This window comes from Melozone crissalis, unplaced genomic scaffold (assembly GCF_028551555.1).
Source record: "Melozone crissalis strain CALT ecotype California unplaced genomic scaffold, PUWL_Pcris_2 ptg000485l_1, whole genome shotgun sequence".
Lineage (NCBI taxonomy): Eukaryota > Metazoa > Chordata > Aves > Passeriformes > Passerellidae > Melozone > Melozone crissalis.
Genome location: NW_026536196.1, coordinates 92,632 through 111,162, shown reverse-complemented (window position 1 = coordinate 111,162; position 18,531 = coordinate 92,632). Strand labels below are relative to the sequence as shown.

Sequence of the window (18,531 nt, the reverse complement as noted above, 5' to 3'; positions counted from 1 at the left end):
CTGGGGCACTGTCCTTGTCCCCACACCAGCAGGGAGGTGACACCAGGGGACTGAAGTCTATCCTTGACCCCATGCCAGGGAGGTGACACTTGGGGACCAGAGTCCATCTTGACCCCACACCAGCAGGGAGGTGACACCCGGGGACCGGAGCAGTGGGGACAGAGCCGGGCGGGCGCGGGGGGTGCTGGCTGTCCCCAGGTGTCCCCCCAGGTGTCCCCAGGTGTCCCCCCGGGGCCCGGCTCACACCAGGTGGCCGCGGCCGTTGATGTAGATGCCGTTGGAGCTGGGCTTGGCCTGCAGCATGCCGTTCTCCTGCACAAAGTGCGTCATGGCCGCCTTGATGGGGTCCCCCCCCCCGCCCCCACCCTCCTCCTCCTCCTCCTTGGGCTCCTTCCCGCCGGGCGCCGGTGGCACCGCGGGGACAGCGGGAACAACCACGGGGACGTCGGTCTGCGTCTCGATCTCCCGCACTGTGGAGAGTGTGGAGTAACTGCGGCCCTCGGGCTCCTCGCTCTGGGGACAAAAGGGACACGTCAGGGGTGCCATCGGGTGTGGGGCGGGGATTGGTGGGGACATGGGCACCATGCGGACATGGGGACTGTGGGAACCAATGGGAACATAGGGATCATGGGGATGTGGGGACAAATGGGGACACAAGGACCAGTGGGGACATGGGGACCATGGGCACCATGGGGACATGGCATTGATGGGGACACAGGGACCAGTGGGGACATGGGCACTGATGGGGACCAATGGGGACATTGGAGCCATGGGGACATTGGAACCATGAGGACCAATGGGGGCATGGGGTCCAATGGGGACATGGGGACCAATGAGACCAGTGGGACATGGGCACCGTGGGGACATGGGGACCAATGGAGATATGGGCATTGTGGGAACATGGGGACCATAGGGACATTGGAACTATGGGTACCAATGAGGACATGGGCACTGTGGGGACATGAGGACCGATGGGGACCAGCGGGGACATGGACACCGTGGGGACATGGCATTGATGGGGACACAGGGACCAATGGACACTGATGGGGACCAATGAGGACATTGAAACCATGGGGACATTGGAACCATAGGGACCAACGGGGACATGGGCACTGTGGGGACATGGGGTCCATGGGGACGTGGGGACAAATGGGGACCAATGAGACCAGTGGGGACACGGGCACTGCTGGGGACACGGCATTAATGGGGACATGGAGACCCTGGGGACATGGGCACTGCTGGGGACATGGCCATCATGAGGGGACACAGACACTCATGGGAACATGGGGGCCACCAGGGACATGGCCACCATGGGGACATGATCAGAACAAGGACATGGACAAGGACACCAATGGGGTCATGGGGACATGGACATCACTATGGGGGACATGGGTGCCACTGGGGACAGGGACACCCCCAGGAACACGGTGACCTGGTGTCCCCGGTGTCTCACCATGGCGGAGCAGATGCTGGTACCACGCAGGCTGTCCCCTCTCAGGCTGTCCCCTCGCAGGCTGTCCCCTCGCAGGCTGTCCCCCCTCAGGCTGCCCTGGCGACTCTCCGTGCGCAGCTGCAGCGTTTCCTCCAGCTGGGACAGGATGGTGAGCGCCCAGGACACCCCGGACACCCCAAAGTCTGACCCCATGGACACCCCAAAGTCTGACCCCATGGACATTCAATGGACATCCCCGGACACACCAAGGACACCCCCAGACACCCCATGGACACTTGAAAGTTTGGCCCTATGGATGTTCCATGGACACCCCAAAGTTTGACCCCAAGGACATCCCATGGGTACCCCATGGACACACCAAAGTCTGATCCCATGAACACCCCATGGACACCCCAAGGACACCTCATGGACACCCCATGGACATCCCCCAGTTTGATTCCATGGAGACCCCATGGATGTCGCAAAGTCTGACCCCATGGACACCCCATGGACACCCTATGGACATTCCATGGACATTCCATAGACACCCCCAAAGTTTGACCCCATGGACACTCCATGGACAATCCATGAACATTCCATGGACAACCCATGAACATTCCAAAACCTGACCCCATGGACACCCCATGGATCCTCCACGGACATCCCCCAGTTTGACCCCATGGACATTCCATGGACACCCCAAAGTCTGACCCCATGGGCATTCCATGGACATTCCATGGACATCCCAAAGCCTGACCCCATGGATCCCCCAGTTTGATTCCATGGAGACCCCCATGGACATCTCCTAGTTTGACCCCACGTTCACCCCATAGACATTCCATGGACATCCCAAAGTCTGACCCCATGGACACCCCACAGCCCAACCCAAGTCCCCCTTCCTTGGGCTCCCCAAGGCCCTGCACCCCCACCCCAAGCCCCCCAATCCCCCACCCCGGGCCCTCCAAGCCCCCCCGGTCCCCCCATTTCCGTGTCCCCACCTGTGCCCGGGGGTCGCTGCTGTGGCTGGAGTGGAGCCTCCGGATGGAATTTTCCCGAGTCAGCGTCAGCTCCTCCTCGCTGGGGACACGGGGGACACTCAGCACCCGCCCCGTGTCATCCCCGAGTGTCCCCCAATGTCCCCTGTGTCCCCTTGTGGCCGTGTCCATGTCGCACATCCTGTGTCACTCCTGTCCCCTGTGTCCTCCCTTGTCCCGCTGTGTTCCTCGTGTCCCTCATGTCCTGCCATGTCCTCTGCGTCTATCCCATGTCCCCATCGTGTCGTCTATGTCCCCATGTGTCCCCCTCTATCTTCCATGTCCTTGTGTCCATCCTGTCTCCCATTGACCCCTGCCCCACATCCCCCATGTCCTTCATGTCCCCAAGTCCCCCCATGTCCCCCAGTGTCCCCATGTCCCTCCATGTCCCCCAGTGTCCCCATGTCCCTGCGTCCCCTCATGTCCCCGTGTCCCCATATCCCTCCATGTCCCCATGTCCCCCAGTGTTCCCATGTACCCCTATGATCCCCATGTCCTTCACGTCCCTCATGTCCCTTACATTCCCCCATGTCCCCATGTCCCTATGTCCCCCAATGTCCCCTATGTCCATCCATGTCCCCATGTCCTTCATGGCCCCCATGTCCAAAGGATGGATGGATGGATGGATGGATGTGTCCCCTGTGTCCCTATACACCCTCATACCTACCATGTCCCACCATGTCCCCTGTGTCCCCATGCCCATCCATGTCCCCCAGTGTCCCCCACGTCCCCATGCCCCTCCATGTCCCTGTGTCCCCTCGTGTCCCCCCGTGTCCCCTGTCCCCTCCCTTACTATTTCTCGGAGATGCGCTGTGTTTTGCGTTTGTGGTACAGGGTCATGACCACCACAACGATGACGAGGACGCAGAGCAGGACGGCGGCGATGACCCCGACCACCACCACCGAGGCCGACACCAGGTCCACGCGGCGCACCGTGTCCTCTGGGGGAGCCCACAGGGGTCAGGGGGCACCCCAAAATGGGGGAGACCCCAAACTAGGGGTCAGGGGGCACCCCGAAATGGGGGGACACCCCAAAGGGGACAGGGGACACCCCATGGGGTCAGGGGACATCCCAAACCAGGGGGACAGCCCAAACCAGGGGTCAGGGGACATCCCAAAATGGGGGGACACCCCACGGGGCTCAGTGGGACACCTCAAAAGGAGGAGACCCCAAAAGGGGTCAGGGGACATCCCAAAAGGGAGGGGACACCCCACGGGGGTCAGGGGACACCCCAAACCAGGTGTCAGGGGACATCCCGAACAGGGAGGACACCCCACAGGGTCAGGGGACACCCAGAACCAGAGGAGACCCCAAAGGGGTCAGGGGACACTCCAAAAGGTGGTGTGGGACGGTGGGTGGGGATGGACAGCGAGAAGTGTCAGAGGGACAGATGGACAATGCATGGATGGACAATGCATGGATGGGCAGATGGATGAGTCCGTCCATGGCTGGAGGAGTGTCCATGATCAGATGGACTGACAGGGACATCCAGGGGTGAGAGGATGGACAGACGGACGGATGGACAATCCATGGACGGTGGGTGGGTGACCAGTGGGTGGGGATGGACAGCGAGAGGTGTCAGAGGGACAGATAGATGGATGGACGGACAGATGGACGGATAAGCAGGAATCTGGAGGCATGACCAGATGGGCGAGTGGACCGAAGGGCGGATGAGTGGACAGAAGGGTGCATGACTGGACGGAAGGGTGGGTGAGTGGACAGAAGGACAGAGGAGAGGACGGAAGGGTGGAGGAGTGGACGGAAGAATTGATGAGTGGACAGAAGGACGGATGAGTGGACAGAAAGATGGATGAGTGGACAGAAGGACAGAGGAGTGGACAGAAGGGCTGATGAGTGGACAGAAGGACAGATGAGTGGACGGAAGGGCGGGTGAGGGCACAGAAGGACAGATTACTGGATGGAAGGGTGGATGAGTGGACGGCAGGGCAGGTGAGGGAACGGCAGGGCGGGCGTGAACAGGCAGTGAGTAAAGCCGGGCTGGGTGAGCACACGATGAGTGGACGGGCGTGGAAGAGGGATGGACCTTGGTGGGATGGGCACAGGGTGGGAGGAGCGGAGGGAGGGACAGACGGATGGATGAGGGAATGAACGGGTGTGTGGATGGACAGATGGACAGATGGGTGGGTGGATGAGTGAATGAATGGATGTGTGGACGGACAGATGGGTGGGTGGATGAGTGGATGAATGGATGGACAGATGAGTGGACAGAGGGATAGGTCGATGAATGGATGGATAAATGAATGGATGGATAAATGAATGGATGATGGATGGATGGATGATGGATGGATGGATGGATGGATGGATGGATGGATGGATGGATGGATAAGTGGATGGTCAGATAAACAGACAGACAGACATACAGACAGATGCAGCAACCAAGCCCAGCACTCCCCTCACCACATTCTCTCCCTTCTGCCATGCCCACCCAGGTGTCCCCCTGTCCCTGTCCCCACCTGTGGCGCGTCCCCGGATGCTGACGTTGGCCCGGGCCTCCTTGGCGGCCACCCGGTTGGACACTCGGCACACGTAGTCACCGGCGTCGGCCACGGCCAGCGGCCGCTGGAACAGCAGCGTGTCCCCCTTGACCCTGACACCCGCGGGCAGCGGCGCGTCCACCCTGCGGGGACAGCCTGGTGTCAGCCATGGTGACATCTCACCATGACAGCCCCGGTGTCAGCCCCAGGCACAGCCTCGGTGACATCTCCTGGTGACATCTCCCAGTGACAACCGTCAGTGACCACCCCAGAGTCAACCCCTGGTGTCAACCCCAGTGATAGCCCCCAGTGACAGTTGCTGGTGGCATCTCCTGGTGACAACCCTTGGTGACTGCCTCAGTATCAGCCCCTGGTGACAACCCCAGTGACACCCTCTGGTGACAGCCCTTGGTGACATCCCCCAGTGGCATCTCCCAGTGACACCCCTCGGTGACAGCCCTGGTGACAACCCTTGGTGACTGCCCCCAGTGACAGGCCCCAGTGACAGCCCCTGGTGACAGCCCTGGTGACAATGCCTGGTGACATCTCCCGGTGACAGCCCCCAAACCAGCCCTGGTGACAACCCCAGTGACAGCCCCTGGTGTCAACTCCAGTGACATCTCCTCGGTAACAGCCCCGGTGACACCCCTCAGTGACATCTCCCAGTCACAGCCCCCATAACAGCCCTGGTGACAGCTCCCGGTGTCAGCCCCCGGTGACAATCCCCAGTGACAGCCCCCGGTGACATCTCCTGATGACAGCCCCCATGAGAGCCCTGGTGACACCCCCAGTGACCCCCCCCAGTGACAGCTCCCAGTGATGGCCCCCAGTGACATCTCCTGATGACAACCCCCAATGACACCCCCAGTGACACCCCTCAGTGACATCCCCTGATGACACCCCCCGGTGACAATCCCGGTGACACCCCCGGTGACAGCCCCGGCCTGCCCGGGCGGTGCCATCGGTGCCATCAAAGCCGCCGTGCCGGTTCCCACGGGTGCCGCCCAGCCAGGCCTGCCCGGGCACGCGGCACTGCCAGGCCCTGCCAGGCCCAGCCACGGCGGCACCGGCACCGGCACAGCACGGGCGGGGGCACGATGGGGGTGGGGAGGTGGGACAGGGACTGGGATGGGACAGGGACAGGGAGGTGACAGGGATGGGGGGACATGGAAGGGACTGGGGAATGTGGCACAAGGACAGGGGGATGTGGAAGGGACAGAGGGACATGGCAGTGACAGGGATGTGACAGGGACAGGGGGATGTGGAAGAGACAAAGGCGACACAACAGGGACATGGAAGGGACAGGGTGACACGGAAGGGACAGGGGGATGTGACACAGGAGGGACAGAGGGACGTGGCAGGGACAGGGGGACATGGAAGGGACAAGGGTAGCACAACAGGGACGTGGTAGGGAGATGGGCACAGGGACATGGGCACAGGGACACGGCAGGGAAAAGAGGGACACAGCAGGGACAGAGGGTCGTGACAGGGACAGGAAGGACACGGGAGGGACAGGGGGACATGGCAGGGACAAGGGGACACAACAGGGACATGGCAGGGACAGAGGATGTGGCAGGGACTGGGGATGTGACCGCGATAGGGGGACACAGCAGGGACAGGGGGACATGGAAGGGACAGGGAGGACACCAGCACAGGCAGCGGGGACACAGCAGGGCCATGGGACATGGACACTGGCAGGGGACATGGCAGGGTCAGGGGGACATGGTGGGGACACAGTGGGGACAGAGCAGGGGACACCACAAGGACACCACAGGGACACAAACATGCTCCAGACCCTGGCAGGGACACAGGGGGACATGGGCGAGGGGACTCAAGGCAGGGGGCCATGGGGAGGTGACAGGGGGTGACAGGGGGTGACAATGGCCTCACCGTGTCCAGTTGAAGGTCGGGGGGGGGTTGCCGTCCCCCAGGCAGGTCAGCGCCGCCCCCTCCATCCCCTCCTGCCACTCGGCCGTGTGGCCCAGCACCGACGCGTCCGACAGGTCTGGGGACACCCAGGGAACAGTCAGGGGACAGTCAGGGGACAAGGTCCCACGGCCCCGCTGTGCCCCCCATGGCCGCAGTGTCCCCCTGTGTCCCTCATCCTCCCCATCCCCAATGTCCCACCTTCCATGTCCCCAAGGTCCTCCGTGCCAGCATCCCCCAGTGTCACCTGTGTCCCTACACACACAATGCCACCTGCGTCCCCATGTCCCCAACACCCTCCACCTGCCCAGTGTCCCCAATGTCCTCAGTGCTCCTCACGATTTCCATGTCCCCAATGTCCCCTGTGCCCAGGATGTCCCCAGCACCCTCCATGTCCCCAATGTCCTCCACACGTCTCAATATCCCCAATGCCTCCATGTCCCTCAAGGCTCTCCATGTCCCCAGTGCCCTCCATGTCCCCAAGACCCCCCAGGTCCCCAGTGCCCACCATGTCCCCAGTGCTCTCCATGTTCCCAACTCCTTCCATGTCCCCAATGCCCATCATAACCCATGTCCCCAACACCCTCCATGTCCTCCTGTCAGTCCCCATGTCCCCAGATGCCTCCCATGTCCCCAGGGCTCTCCACACTACCCAACATCCTCCATGCCCCCTGTCAATCTCCATGTCCCCAATGCCCCCACATCCCCAACACCTCCCATGTCCCCAATGCCCCCAGTGTCCCCAACATCCTTCCTGTCCCAAATACCACCCACACCTCCTGTCACCCCCAACATCCCCAACACCCTCCATGTCCCCCATGGCCCCATCACCCCCAACGCCCCCCACGCCCCCATCACTGCCCGCCGGCGCACAGGCGACGCTGAGCGTGTGCGTGATCCTTTTCTCGTGGCGCAGGCCGGGGTGTGCCACCACGCAGGTGAGGCTCTTGCCGTTCATGCTGCGCCCGGGCACCAGGAAGAACTCGCTGGTGACGGAGGCGGAGCGCGCGTGGGCCGAGCGCCGCGTGGCGTTGGTGCCGCGCACCTCGGTCTCCCAGCGCACCGACGGCACCGGGCTGCCCTCGGCCGTGCACGAGGCCGCCAGCGTCCGGCCCTGGCCCTCCTCCAGCGGCGGGCCCGGGTTCAGGATGGGCAGCGGTGGCACTGGCGGGGGGACAGGGTGGTTAGGGGCACGGTGGTGGTGTGGGGGTTTACTGGGGGCTCGGGGTGTTGGTGGTGTGTGGGGTGTCCACATGGCAGTGGTGCCCATTGTGTCCCCAGTGACTTCTGTGTACCCAAAGTCCCCAAATTGCCCATGCCCGTGGTGTCTCCTGTGCCCTCCACGTGCCCCATGTCCCCTGTGTGCCCCATGCCCCCCATGTCCCCAGCCCCATGAGCCTCATGTCCCAAGCGTCCCATGTGCCCTACATGCCCCATGTCCCCTGTCCCACATGCCCTACATGTCCCATGTCCCCTGTCCCACATATCCCATGTCCCTTATATGCCCCCTATGCCCTATATGCCCATGACCCCATATCCTCTGTCCCATATGTCCCCTGTCCCACGTGCCCCATGTCCCATGTGCCCCATGTCCCCTCCATGTCCTGTGTTCCATGTATCCCCCATGTCCCCTATGCCCCTATCCCTGTCCCATGTACCCTATGTCCCCTGTGTCCCCTTTGCCCCCCATACCCCACATGTCCCCTGTCACCCCCGTGTCCCCCATGCCCCACATCCCTGTCCCATATATCCTATGTCCCCTGTGTCCCATGTTCCTTGCCCTACATGCCCCATATCCCACATGCCCCATATCCCCTGTGTCCCATGTCCCCCCCATGTGCCCTGTGCCCCACATCCCTGTCCCATGTACCCTATGTCCCCTGTGTCCCCCATGTCCCCTATGCCTCCCATACCCCACATGTCCCACATCCCCCCATACCCTCCCTGTCCCCTCTGTCCCACATGCCCCACGTGCCCCACATGTCTCCTGTGTCCCACATGTCCGCCTGTCCCCTCTCTCACCGAGCACCCTGAGCGTGAGGCGCCCCTCGAAGTTGCCCATGGGGAAGGTGATCAGGTGGCACTCGTAGTCGCCCTCGTCGCCCTGCACGGCGTTGCGCAGCACGATGGCGCCGTCGCCGAGGTCGCCGTGCCCGTGGCGCAGCACGCGGCCCACGAACGGCTCCTGCACGTGCTCGCCGTGCTGCGGGTTCAGCACGGCCACCTCGGCGGGCACCGCGCCCGCGCCGCCGCGCTTCAGCCACGTCACCTGCACCACCTGCTCCTGCTCCTGCGCCCGGTACCGGCACGGCAGCACCACGTCCTGGCCCAGCACCGCCGTCACGCTGCGCGGCACCTCCACGCGGCCGCCGCCTGTGGGGACACGAGGGGACAGCTGAGTGACACCTGAGTGTGGCACCTGAGTGTGGGTACAGGCACCTCCACGTGGCCACCACCTGCGGGGACATGGGGGGACAGCTGAGTGACACCTGAGTGTGGCACCTGAGTGTGGGTACAGGCACCTCCATGCAGCCGCCGCCTGTGGGGACACAGGGGGACACCTGTGACACCTGAATGTGGCACCTGTGACATCTGAGTGTGGGTATAGGCACCTCCACATGGCCACTGCCTGTGGGGACACAGGGTGGGACACCTGAGCGTGGCACCTGGGACACTTGAGAGACACCTGTGACACCTGAGGGACACCTGCGTGTGAAACCTGTGTGTGACACCTGTCTGTGGGTACAGGCACCTCCACGCGGCCACCACCTGTGGGATGGGGTGGGGGAGACCTGTGACACCTGAGTGTGGCACCTGGGACACCTGAGTGACACCTGGGGGAGACCTGGGGGACACCTGGGACACCTGAGTGTGACACCTGTGTCACCAGGTGTGTGGCATTGAGCACAGGCACAGGGATGTGCAGGGAGACACAGTGGGGACAGGGATGTGGCACCTCCACCTGCGGGGACACACAGGGACCTCAGTGTGGCCCTTGTGTCACCACCTGTGGGCACCTGGGGTGATTCCAGGTGTGTGAGAGCACATCTGGGCACACCTGCACAGGGCTTGGGCACACCTGGGCACACTCACACACACCTGGGGAACACCTGTAAGGAGCTTGGGCACACCTGGGTGCACCTGCGCTTGCACTTGGGTCTGTTCAAGAGCATCTGGGCACACCTGGGCACACCTGCACAGGGCTTGGGCACACCTGGGCACACCTGGTCCACCTGTGCTTGCACTCCCAGCCATGCAGGAGCCCTTGTGCACACTGACACACACCTGGGCACACCTGGGCACACCTGCAGGATTTGGGGTTCAGTTTGGGGGCCTGGCTGGGCTTTGGGGTGCAGATTGGGGGTGCGGATTTGAGCTGCAGGTTTGGGGTACAGGATTTGAGGTGAGGGTGCCGGGGGCTGCCTTAGGGTTTTGGGGCAGTTTTGGGGTTCAGGATTTGGGGTGCAGATTTGGGGCGCCGGATTTGGGGGGCTATTGAAGGATTTGAGGTAGAGATTTGGGGTGCAGTTTTGGGGACAGGCTGAGGATTTGGGGGGCAGGTTTGTGGTTGAGAATTTGGGGTACAGAATGTGGGGTGCGGTTTGGAGGTCCAAGATTCGGGGTGCAGGATTTGGGATGCAGTTTTAGGGTGCTATCAGGGGATTTGAGGTGCATTTTTGGGGTGCGGTTTTGGGGACAGGCTGAGGTTTTTGGGGGCAGGATGGTGGTTGAGAATTTGGGGTGAAGGTTTGGGGTGCAGAATGTGGGGGTGCAGGATGTGGGGTGCGGGATTTGGGGCTCATTAGGAGCCTTTGGGTTCGAGTTTGGGGTGCAGGATTTGAGGTGCACATTTGGGGTGCGGGATTGTGGATGAGAATTTGGGGTGCAGAATGTGGGGTGGAGGGTTTGGGGTGCAGGATTGTGGTTGAGAATTTGGGGCGCAGGGTTTGGGGCTCATTAGGTGCCTTTAGATCCAAGTTTGGGGTGCACTTTTGTGGTGTAGGATTTGGGGTGAAGGTTTGGGGTGCAGAATGTGGGGTGCGGGATTTGAGGACAAGGTCTGGGGCGCAGATTTGGGGTCCAGTTTTGGGATGCAGGATTTGGGGTGCAGGATTGTGGTTGAGAATTTGGGGTGCAGTTTCGGGGTGCAGGATTTGGGGTGCAGGATTGTGGTCGAGAATTTGGGGTGCAGTTTTGGGGTGCAGGATTGTGGTTGAGAATTTGGGGTGCAGGATTTGGGGTGCAGGATTGTGGTTGAGAACTTGGGGTGAGGTTTTGGGGTGCAGGATTTGGGGTGCAGGATTGTGGTTGAGAATTTGGGGTGCAGTTTTGGGGTGCTGGATTGTGGTTGAGAATTCGGGGTGCAGGATTTGGGGTGCAGGATTGTGGTTGAGAATTTGGGGTGCGGTTTTGGGGTGCAGGATTGTGGTTGAGAATTTGGGGTGCAGGATTGTGGTTGAGAATTCGGGGTGCAGTTTTGGGGTGCAGGATTTGCGGCTATTTAGGATCCTTTAGGTTCGACTTTGAGGTCCAGGATTTTGGGGTCTCCTCGGGGTGGGGGTTAGCTGCATTTTTGGGGGTGCATTTTTGGCAGTGGGCGTGTCCGAGACGAGGGGGCGTGTCCGCAGTTTTGGGGGGCGTGTCCCGCCCCGCCGCCGCCGCCAGAAGCGGCCGGGCCGGCCCGTCCAGCCCAACCGGCCGGGACGGATCCCGCTCTGCCGCCCCCGCCGAGCCCCCCGAGGGCTCCCCAAAACGCCCCCCACCCCCTAAACCCCCCGAGGACCCCAGACTCATTAACCCTTTCATCAATCACCCCTCAGTCCCCACCACGTGCCTCAGTTTCCCCAAGCGCCGCCGCGCTGCAGAGCGAACGGAGAGCTCGGGGTGGGATTGGGGGGTCCCGTGAGGGGTCCGGGGGGTTCCCGCGGGGGTCCCCGCGGCCGTGGGGCCGTTCTGGGGTTCCGTGGGGAGGTTTCCCCCCTCGGGGCGTCCCCACCCAGCGGGGCCCGAGCGCGTGGGAACGGGCGCGGGGAACCGGCAGAACCGGCCCCGCTGCCCCCACGCCCCGCCGGGGAGGGGGGGGGAGCCCAAAACCAGCCCCGGCAGCGGCCGTGGGGGGTCCCGGGGGGTCCCGGGGTTTGGGGAGGGTCCCCCCAAATTCCCACGGGGGTCGAGCCCCGATTGGGGGAGGGGGGGAGGCGCTCGGGGCGGTTTTTTCCCACGGGGACGCGCGCGCGCGCACGTGCGGGGCCACCCCCGGTCCCCGCACCCCGAGATTGAGGGGACACGAGTGGAGGGGACCCCCCCCATCCCCAAAATCCCAAAAAAATCGCTCGCACGAGCGTGGGAACTCCTTGTACACGCGTGGGAACGCCTTGCACACTCATGGGAACGCCTTGCACACGCGTGTGCGCCGCAAGCCCCCGCAGGGCTCCGGGGAAGGCGCGGGGACCCCCTCGAGCCCCCTCCTAGGGTGCGGGTCTCGAGTGGGAGTTCCGCATCCTTGGGTGGTCCCCAGCTCGTTCCCACGCGTCCCGAGGGGAAACTGAGGCACAGATAGAGATGGGGGGGGCGGGGCAGAGCAGGGACCCCCCCCCGGGGCCATCTCGGTTCCCACGGTTTGTCCCCCCCCCCGTTCCACTCAGGGTGTCCCCAGACGGGTCCGCGTGCCCGTGGGGGGGAGCGGAGCCCACGCAGAGGCGCAGGTGCGCACGCACGGGCACGCGCGCAGGTGTGCGCGCACACGCGTGTGAAGCGCCCGAGGCGCTGCTCCCCCCGCACCCCATCATCATCATCATCATCCCCCCCCAATCACGGACACACGGACACGCGGGGCCGCAGGTGCACACACGAGCGCTCCCACGTACACACACACACACACACACGCGCGCGCACCTGCACACACGCGTGTGCGCGCACACCTGCGCGCGCCCCCGCCGCTCCCGGTTTCACCCCAACCCCCGCTCCGTGGGATCCCCGGTGCCTCCCCACCACCCCATCCCGGTCCCGGTCCCGGTTCGGCCCCTCCGGGAGCTGCCGGTGCCCCCGGTACCCCCGAGCCCCGATGCCGGTCGGGGAGAACCGTGGGAAGCGCTCCCGCTCCCGGGACCCCTCGCAGCCGCTCCCGGTCCTTATCCCGGTCTTTATCCCGGTCTTTATCCCGGTGCCGGTGCCAGCCCCGGTATCCCGTGAGCCCTTACCGGTGACGGCGAGCAGGAAGCCGAGCAGGAGCACGGGCGCCCCGGGCATCCCGCGGGGCTCCATGCGGAGCGCTCCGGGCTCACGGCGCCGCTCGGGGCCCGGGCAGCACCATCCGGACCGGAGCGGGCCCCACCGGCACCGCCGGGACAGCGCCGGGACAGCGCCGGGACAACCGGGCACGGCCTCGGCGGCTCCCTCCGGGCAGTACCGGGACGCACCGGGAGCCACCGGGACGCACCGAGGCGCTCCGGGCTGAGCCGGGCGGGACCGGGGCCGAGCCGGGCCGGTGGCGGCGGAGGGGCCGGTGCTGCTCGGCTGCGGGACGGTACCGGGGCAGGGGCGGGGCGGGGCGGGGCTCGGGGGGCGGGGCCTGGCGGGGCGGGGCAGGGGGGGCGGGGCCGGGCGGGGCGGACCGGTCCGGCAGGTCCGGCCGGGGGCGGGGCCGAGGGCGCGGCCTTAAAGCGGCGATGGCCGCGGGGGGAGCGGTGGGGCCACACCCGGCGGGGGGAGCGGCGGGGCCGGGAGCGCTCCCAGTGCCTCCAGTGCTCCCAGTAACCTGCCAGTGTTACCTCCCAGTGTTACCTCCCAGTGCTCCCAGTGCCCTCCATGGACCTCCCAGTGCTCCCTCCCAATGCTCCCAGTAACCCCGCAGTGCTCCCAGTGCCCTCCATGGCACCCCCAGTACTCCCAATGCACTCCACGGACCTCCCAGTGCTCCCAGTAACCCCCCACGGACCTCCCAGTGACCCCCCATGGACTTCCCAGTACTCCCAGTATCCCTCCATGGCCCTCCCAGTGGCCCCGGTGCCCTCCACAGACATCCCAGTGCTCCCAGTAACCCCCCATGGCATCCCCAGTGCTCCTTCCATGACACCCCCAGTTCTCCCAGTGCACTCCACGGACCTCGCAGTGCTCCCAGTGACCCCCTCATGGACCTCCCAGTGCTCCCAGTGACCCCCCCATGGACCTTCCAGTGTTCCCAGTGACCCCCTCACGGCATCCCCAGTGATCCCAGTAACCTCCATGGAGCTCCCAGTGTCCCCCACAGATCTCCCAGTCCACCCAGTAACACCCAATGGACTTCCCAGTGACCTCCCCCCATGACATTCCCAGTGTTCCCAGTGACCCCCATGGACCTCCCAGTGTCCTCCCAGTGCTCCCAGTACCCCCCCCACGGACCCCCCAGTGCCCCTCGTATCCGCCCCAGTCCATTCCTATCCCCTCCCAGTGCTCCCAGTAACCCCTCATGGACCTCCCAGTGCCCTTCGTATCCCTCCCAGCGCCCCCCAATCCTTCCCATTCCCCCCCCCGGTATATCCCAGTTCCTTCCCGCACCTGGGGGCCGTCACCGACACCCCCAAAAGTTTTGGGATCCCCGAATTTCCCCCAGGGAAACCCAATGGGAGTGGGGGGGGATGGGGGGGCGTTTATTGGCACAGCAAAAATTGGGAAAATGGGGAAAATCAGGAACGGGAATGGGGGGGGATCAGCAGAGACCAGACCCAGCTAAGCACACCGGGGGGACCCCAAAATTGGGGAGGGGGGATCGGGGACCCCCCTCAGGACCCCCCAACTTCGGAGCTCTCCGGGGAGGGGTCCTTGGAAGCGGAGCAGATGTGGAAAATCCCTGGGGGAGGGGGAAGGAAAGGGGGGTTAGGGGCGTGAGGAGGGGATTTGGGAACCCCAAAATTACCCCCAAAAAATTGTGAGAAATTGGGGGGGGAATCTCACTCCCTGCAGAGCCCGGGCACAGCTCAGCGCAGGGATGGACACCCCAATTCCAGTGACCCCCCCAAAATCCCCCCCCTCGTTCCTGTGCACCCCCAAATCCCCCTGACCCCCCAATCCCCGTTCCCATGTCCCCCTCCCCCCCGGTTCCGGTGTCCCTCCCGTTTGCCCTCCCGTTCCCGTGCTCCCCCCAATTCTCCTGACCCCCTCCATTACCGTGACACCCCCAAATCCCCGTTCCCCTCCCCGTTCCCGTTCCCTCCTATTCCCGTTTACCCTCCCGTTCCCGTTTCTCCCCGCACCGTTCCGGTGCTCGCCGTTCCCGTTTCCCCCTTCCCATTCCCGTTCCTCCCCCCGTTCCCCCCGTTCCGGCGCCCCCGCCCCCGTTCCCGTTTCTTCCCCCCCTCCATTCCCGTTTCCCACGCCCCCGTTCCCGTTCCTCCCCGTTCCCATTCCCCCCCGCCCCGTTCCCGTTTCCCCCCCGCCCCGTTCCCGTTCCTCTCCTCCTCTCCTATTCCCGTTTCCCTCCCCTCTCCCGTTCCCGTTTCCCCCCTCCCGTTTCCGTTCCCCCCGCCCGCTCCCGTTCCCGTTTCCCCCCTCGTTCCCATTCCCGTTCCTCTCCATTCCTGGTCCCGTTCCCCGTACCGGCCAATCCCCCCGGTTCCCGTTTCCCTCCAATCCCCGTTCCCTCCCCTCCCCATTCCCGTTTCTCCCCTCCATTCCCGTCCCGGTTCCCCCATTCCCGGTCCCGTTCCCATTCCCGTTCCCGGTTCCCGTTCCCGGTACCGGCCGATCCCCCCGGTTCCCGTTTCTCCCCCTCCATTCCCGTCCCGGTTCCCCCATTCCCGTTCCTATTCCCCCCCATTCCCGGTCCCGTTCCCATTCCCGTTCCCGGTTCCCGTTCCCGGTACCGGCCGATCCCAGCAGCGCCGCCGCCACCCAGGCCAGGATGAAGGACCAGGAGAAGCTCCAGGAGCTGCGGGGGGGCCCCAGCAGGGCCAGAGCCCCCCCAGAACCGAGCCCGAGCCCCAGGAGGGACAGCAGCCCTGGGGACACCGGGGACAGGAGTGACAATAGAGCGGGGACAGGGACAGCGGGGACAGGAGTGACAATAGAGCGGGGACAGGGACAGCGGGGACAGGGACAGTGACAGCGGGGACAGGGCCCCCCCAGAACCCAGCCCGAGCCCCAGGAGGGACAGCAGCCCTGGGGACACCGGGGGAGTCAGTAACAGGGGACAGGGGACAGCAGGACAGGGGACAGCTGGGAGTGACAATAGAGCAGGGACAGGGGACAGTTTGGGACAGGAACAGCAGGGACAGGGGACAGCTCAGGACCGGGACAGCTTGGGACAGCATGGATAGCTCGGGACAGGGACAGTAGGGACAAGAGTGACAATGGAGCAGGGACAGGGGACAGTTTGGGACAGGAGTGACTGGGGACAGCAGGGACAGGAGTGACAATGGAGCAGGGACAGAGGACACTTCGGGGCACTGATGATGCCAAAATTCCCACCCTGCAGGGACAGGGGACAGCTCAGGACAAGGGTGACACTCCCAGCAGGGACAGGGGACAGCTCAGGGCACAGTGACACTCCCAGCAGGGACAGGGGACAGCCCCGATGTCCCCAAATCCCCACCCTGCCCAGCCCAGCGCTGCCCCTCTGGGGACAGTCCCCAACCCCTGTGTCTCCCATCTCCCCCCGTGTCCCCAGGTGTCCCCAACGTCCCCAGATGTCCCCACGTACCTGCCAGCAGCAGGGTGGCCCCCGCCGCCCGTTCCCGCTCCCGCCGGGCCCCGCCGGGCCCCAGGGGCAGCCCCAGGACGAGCCCCGCGGCCGCGGCCACCACCGAGAGCAGCAGCAGCGCCCGGGTGGCCTCCAGGAGAGCTGGGGAGGGGACACGGAGTGGGGACAGCGCGGGGACACCGCGGGGACACCCCGGTTACCATCTCCAGGGGACACCCGCGGGGACAGCTCTGAGGGTGGCACCGCCACGGACAGGGGTGGGGACACTGGGGACAGGGATGGACCCCCCCCCAGTTTCTGTCCTGCATGGGGGTGACACCTCCGGGGGACGCTGGGGACACCCGTGGGGACAGCAATGACACCACCAAGGGTTGGGGACATTGGGGACAGGGATGGACCCCCCCCCCAATTTCTGTCCTGCAAGGGGGTGACATCTCCAGGGGACATCGGGGACATCTTGGGGGTTGGCATCACCGGGGATAGAGGGGACACCACTGAGGGACCCAGGGGTGGGGACATTGGGGACAGGGATGGACCCCCCCCAATTTCTGTCCTGCACATGGGTGACATCTCCAGGGGACGCTGAGGACACCCGTGGGGATGGCTGGGGACAGCCGGGACACCACAGGGACACCGTGAGGTGTGGGGACATTGGGGACAGAGATGGAACCCCCCAAATTCCCGCCCTGCACAGGGGTGACACCTCGGGGGGACGCTGGGGACACCTGCGGGGACAGCAATGACACCACCAAAGGTTGGGGACACTGGGGACAGTGATGCCCCCCCCGTTCCCGCCCCCTTGTCCCCGTGCCGGCGTACCTGGGGTGGTGGCATGCGGGTGGCACTGTCCCCCGAGGCAGCCGTGCCACAGCCCCAGGCTGGCCGTGCCCCCCGGTGCCCGGCGCTGTGCCCAGAACGGGGTGGCAGTGGCGGCCACCAGCAGTGCCAGGCCGGTGGCACCGCACAGAGACCCCCCGAGTGGCATCCTGAGGGGACACGGGGACACCTGGGGACATGGGGACAGTGTGGGGACAGTGTGGGGACACAGCGACAGCTGGGGACAGCTTGGGGACAGCATGAGGAGAGCATGGGGACAGTGTGGGGACAGTGTGGGGACAGCTGAGGACAGTGTGGGGACATGGGGACAAGCATGGGGACACAGGGACAATGTGGGGATAGTGTGGGGACATCTCTGGGGGACACGGGGACAAGCATGGGGGCATGGGGACACGGGGACGGGTGTGGGGACATGGGGACAGAGTGGGGACAGCTTAATACAGTGTGGGGACAGCTGGGGACAGTGTGGGGACATGGGGACAGCTGGGGACAGCAGCAGGGACACAGGGACAGCGTGGGGACAGAGTGGGGACATGGGGACAAGCATGGGGACACGGGGACAATGTGGGGATAGTGTGGGGACATCTCTGGGGGACACAGGGACAGGCGTGGGGACACGGGGACGGGTGTGGGGACACAGGGACAGCTTGGGGACATGGGGACAGTGTGGGGACACGGGGACAGGTGTGGGGACACAGGGACAGCTTGGGGACATGGGGACAGTGGCAGGGACATGGGGACAGCGCTGGGTGCATCTGTGGGGGACAGGAGGATGCCCAGGATGTCATCTCATGGGGACACAGGGGACATCCCAGGGGACATGGGGATAATTGTGGGGACACCTGTGGGGACATCCCTGGGGGAAGGGGTTACACGGGGGTGGCACCTCTGGGGACACGGGGGACATCCCTAGGGGAGGGGCCGCAGGGGTGGGGACACTGGGGACAGACACAGGGGACACAGGGGACATTGGGGACATTGGGACTCACCCGCCGTCAGCAGCCACGGTGCCACTGGCCCATGGCCCCTGTCCCCGTGTCTGTCCTGCTGTCCCTGCTGTCCCCGTGTCCTGCTGTCCCCAGGGAGGGGACAGGGCCCCCGGCGCGTGGCACTGCCATTGTTGGGGACAC

The 18,531-nt window shown here is 64.6% G+C and overlaps 1 protein-coding gene across 1 annotated transcript; it reads right to left on the bottom strand.

The window, feature by feature from the left end:
- Window positions 1-240: 240 nt before the first annotated feature.
- Window positions 241-17,549, bottom strand: NECTIN4 (nectin cell adhesion molecule 4). The gene is made up of 13 exons (XM_054295069.1): window positions 17,384-17,549; window positions 15,729-15,863; window positions 14,664-14,716; window positions 12,810-13,404; window positions 9,308-9,427; window positions 8,911-9,261; window positions 7,762-8,052; window positions 6,853-6,967; window positions 4,942-5,105; window positions 3,260-3,407; window positions 2,431-2,509; window positions 1,454-1,588; window positions 241-513 (listed from the first exon to the last, which is right to left on the bottom strand). Exons 1-13 carry the CDS (start codon window positions 17,547-17,549, stop codon window positions 241-243), a joined length of 2,625 nt encoding a protein of 874 aa, XP_054151044.1.
- Between the last annotated feature and the right edge of the window lie 982 nt (window positions 17,550-18,531).

Coding starts and splice junctions, on each gene's coding strand:
- NECTIN4 (XM_054295069.1), bottom strand. CDS start 17,549: ATGCCACTCGGGGGGTCTCTGTGCGGTGCCACCGGCCTGGCACTGCTG. Junction 9,262..9,307: donor GTGCCTGTACCCACACTCAG/GTGCCACACTCA, acceptor GTGTCCCCACAG/GCGGCGGCCGCGTGGAGGTG. Junction 3,408..4,941: donor CATCCGGGGACGCGCCACAG/GTGGGGACAGGG, acceptor GGGCTCCCCCAG/AGGACACGGTGCGCCGCGTG.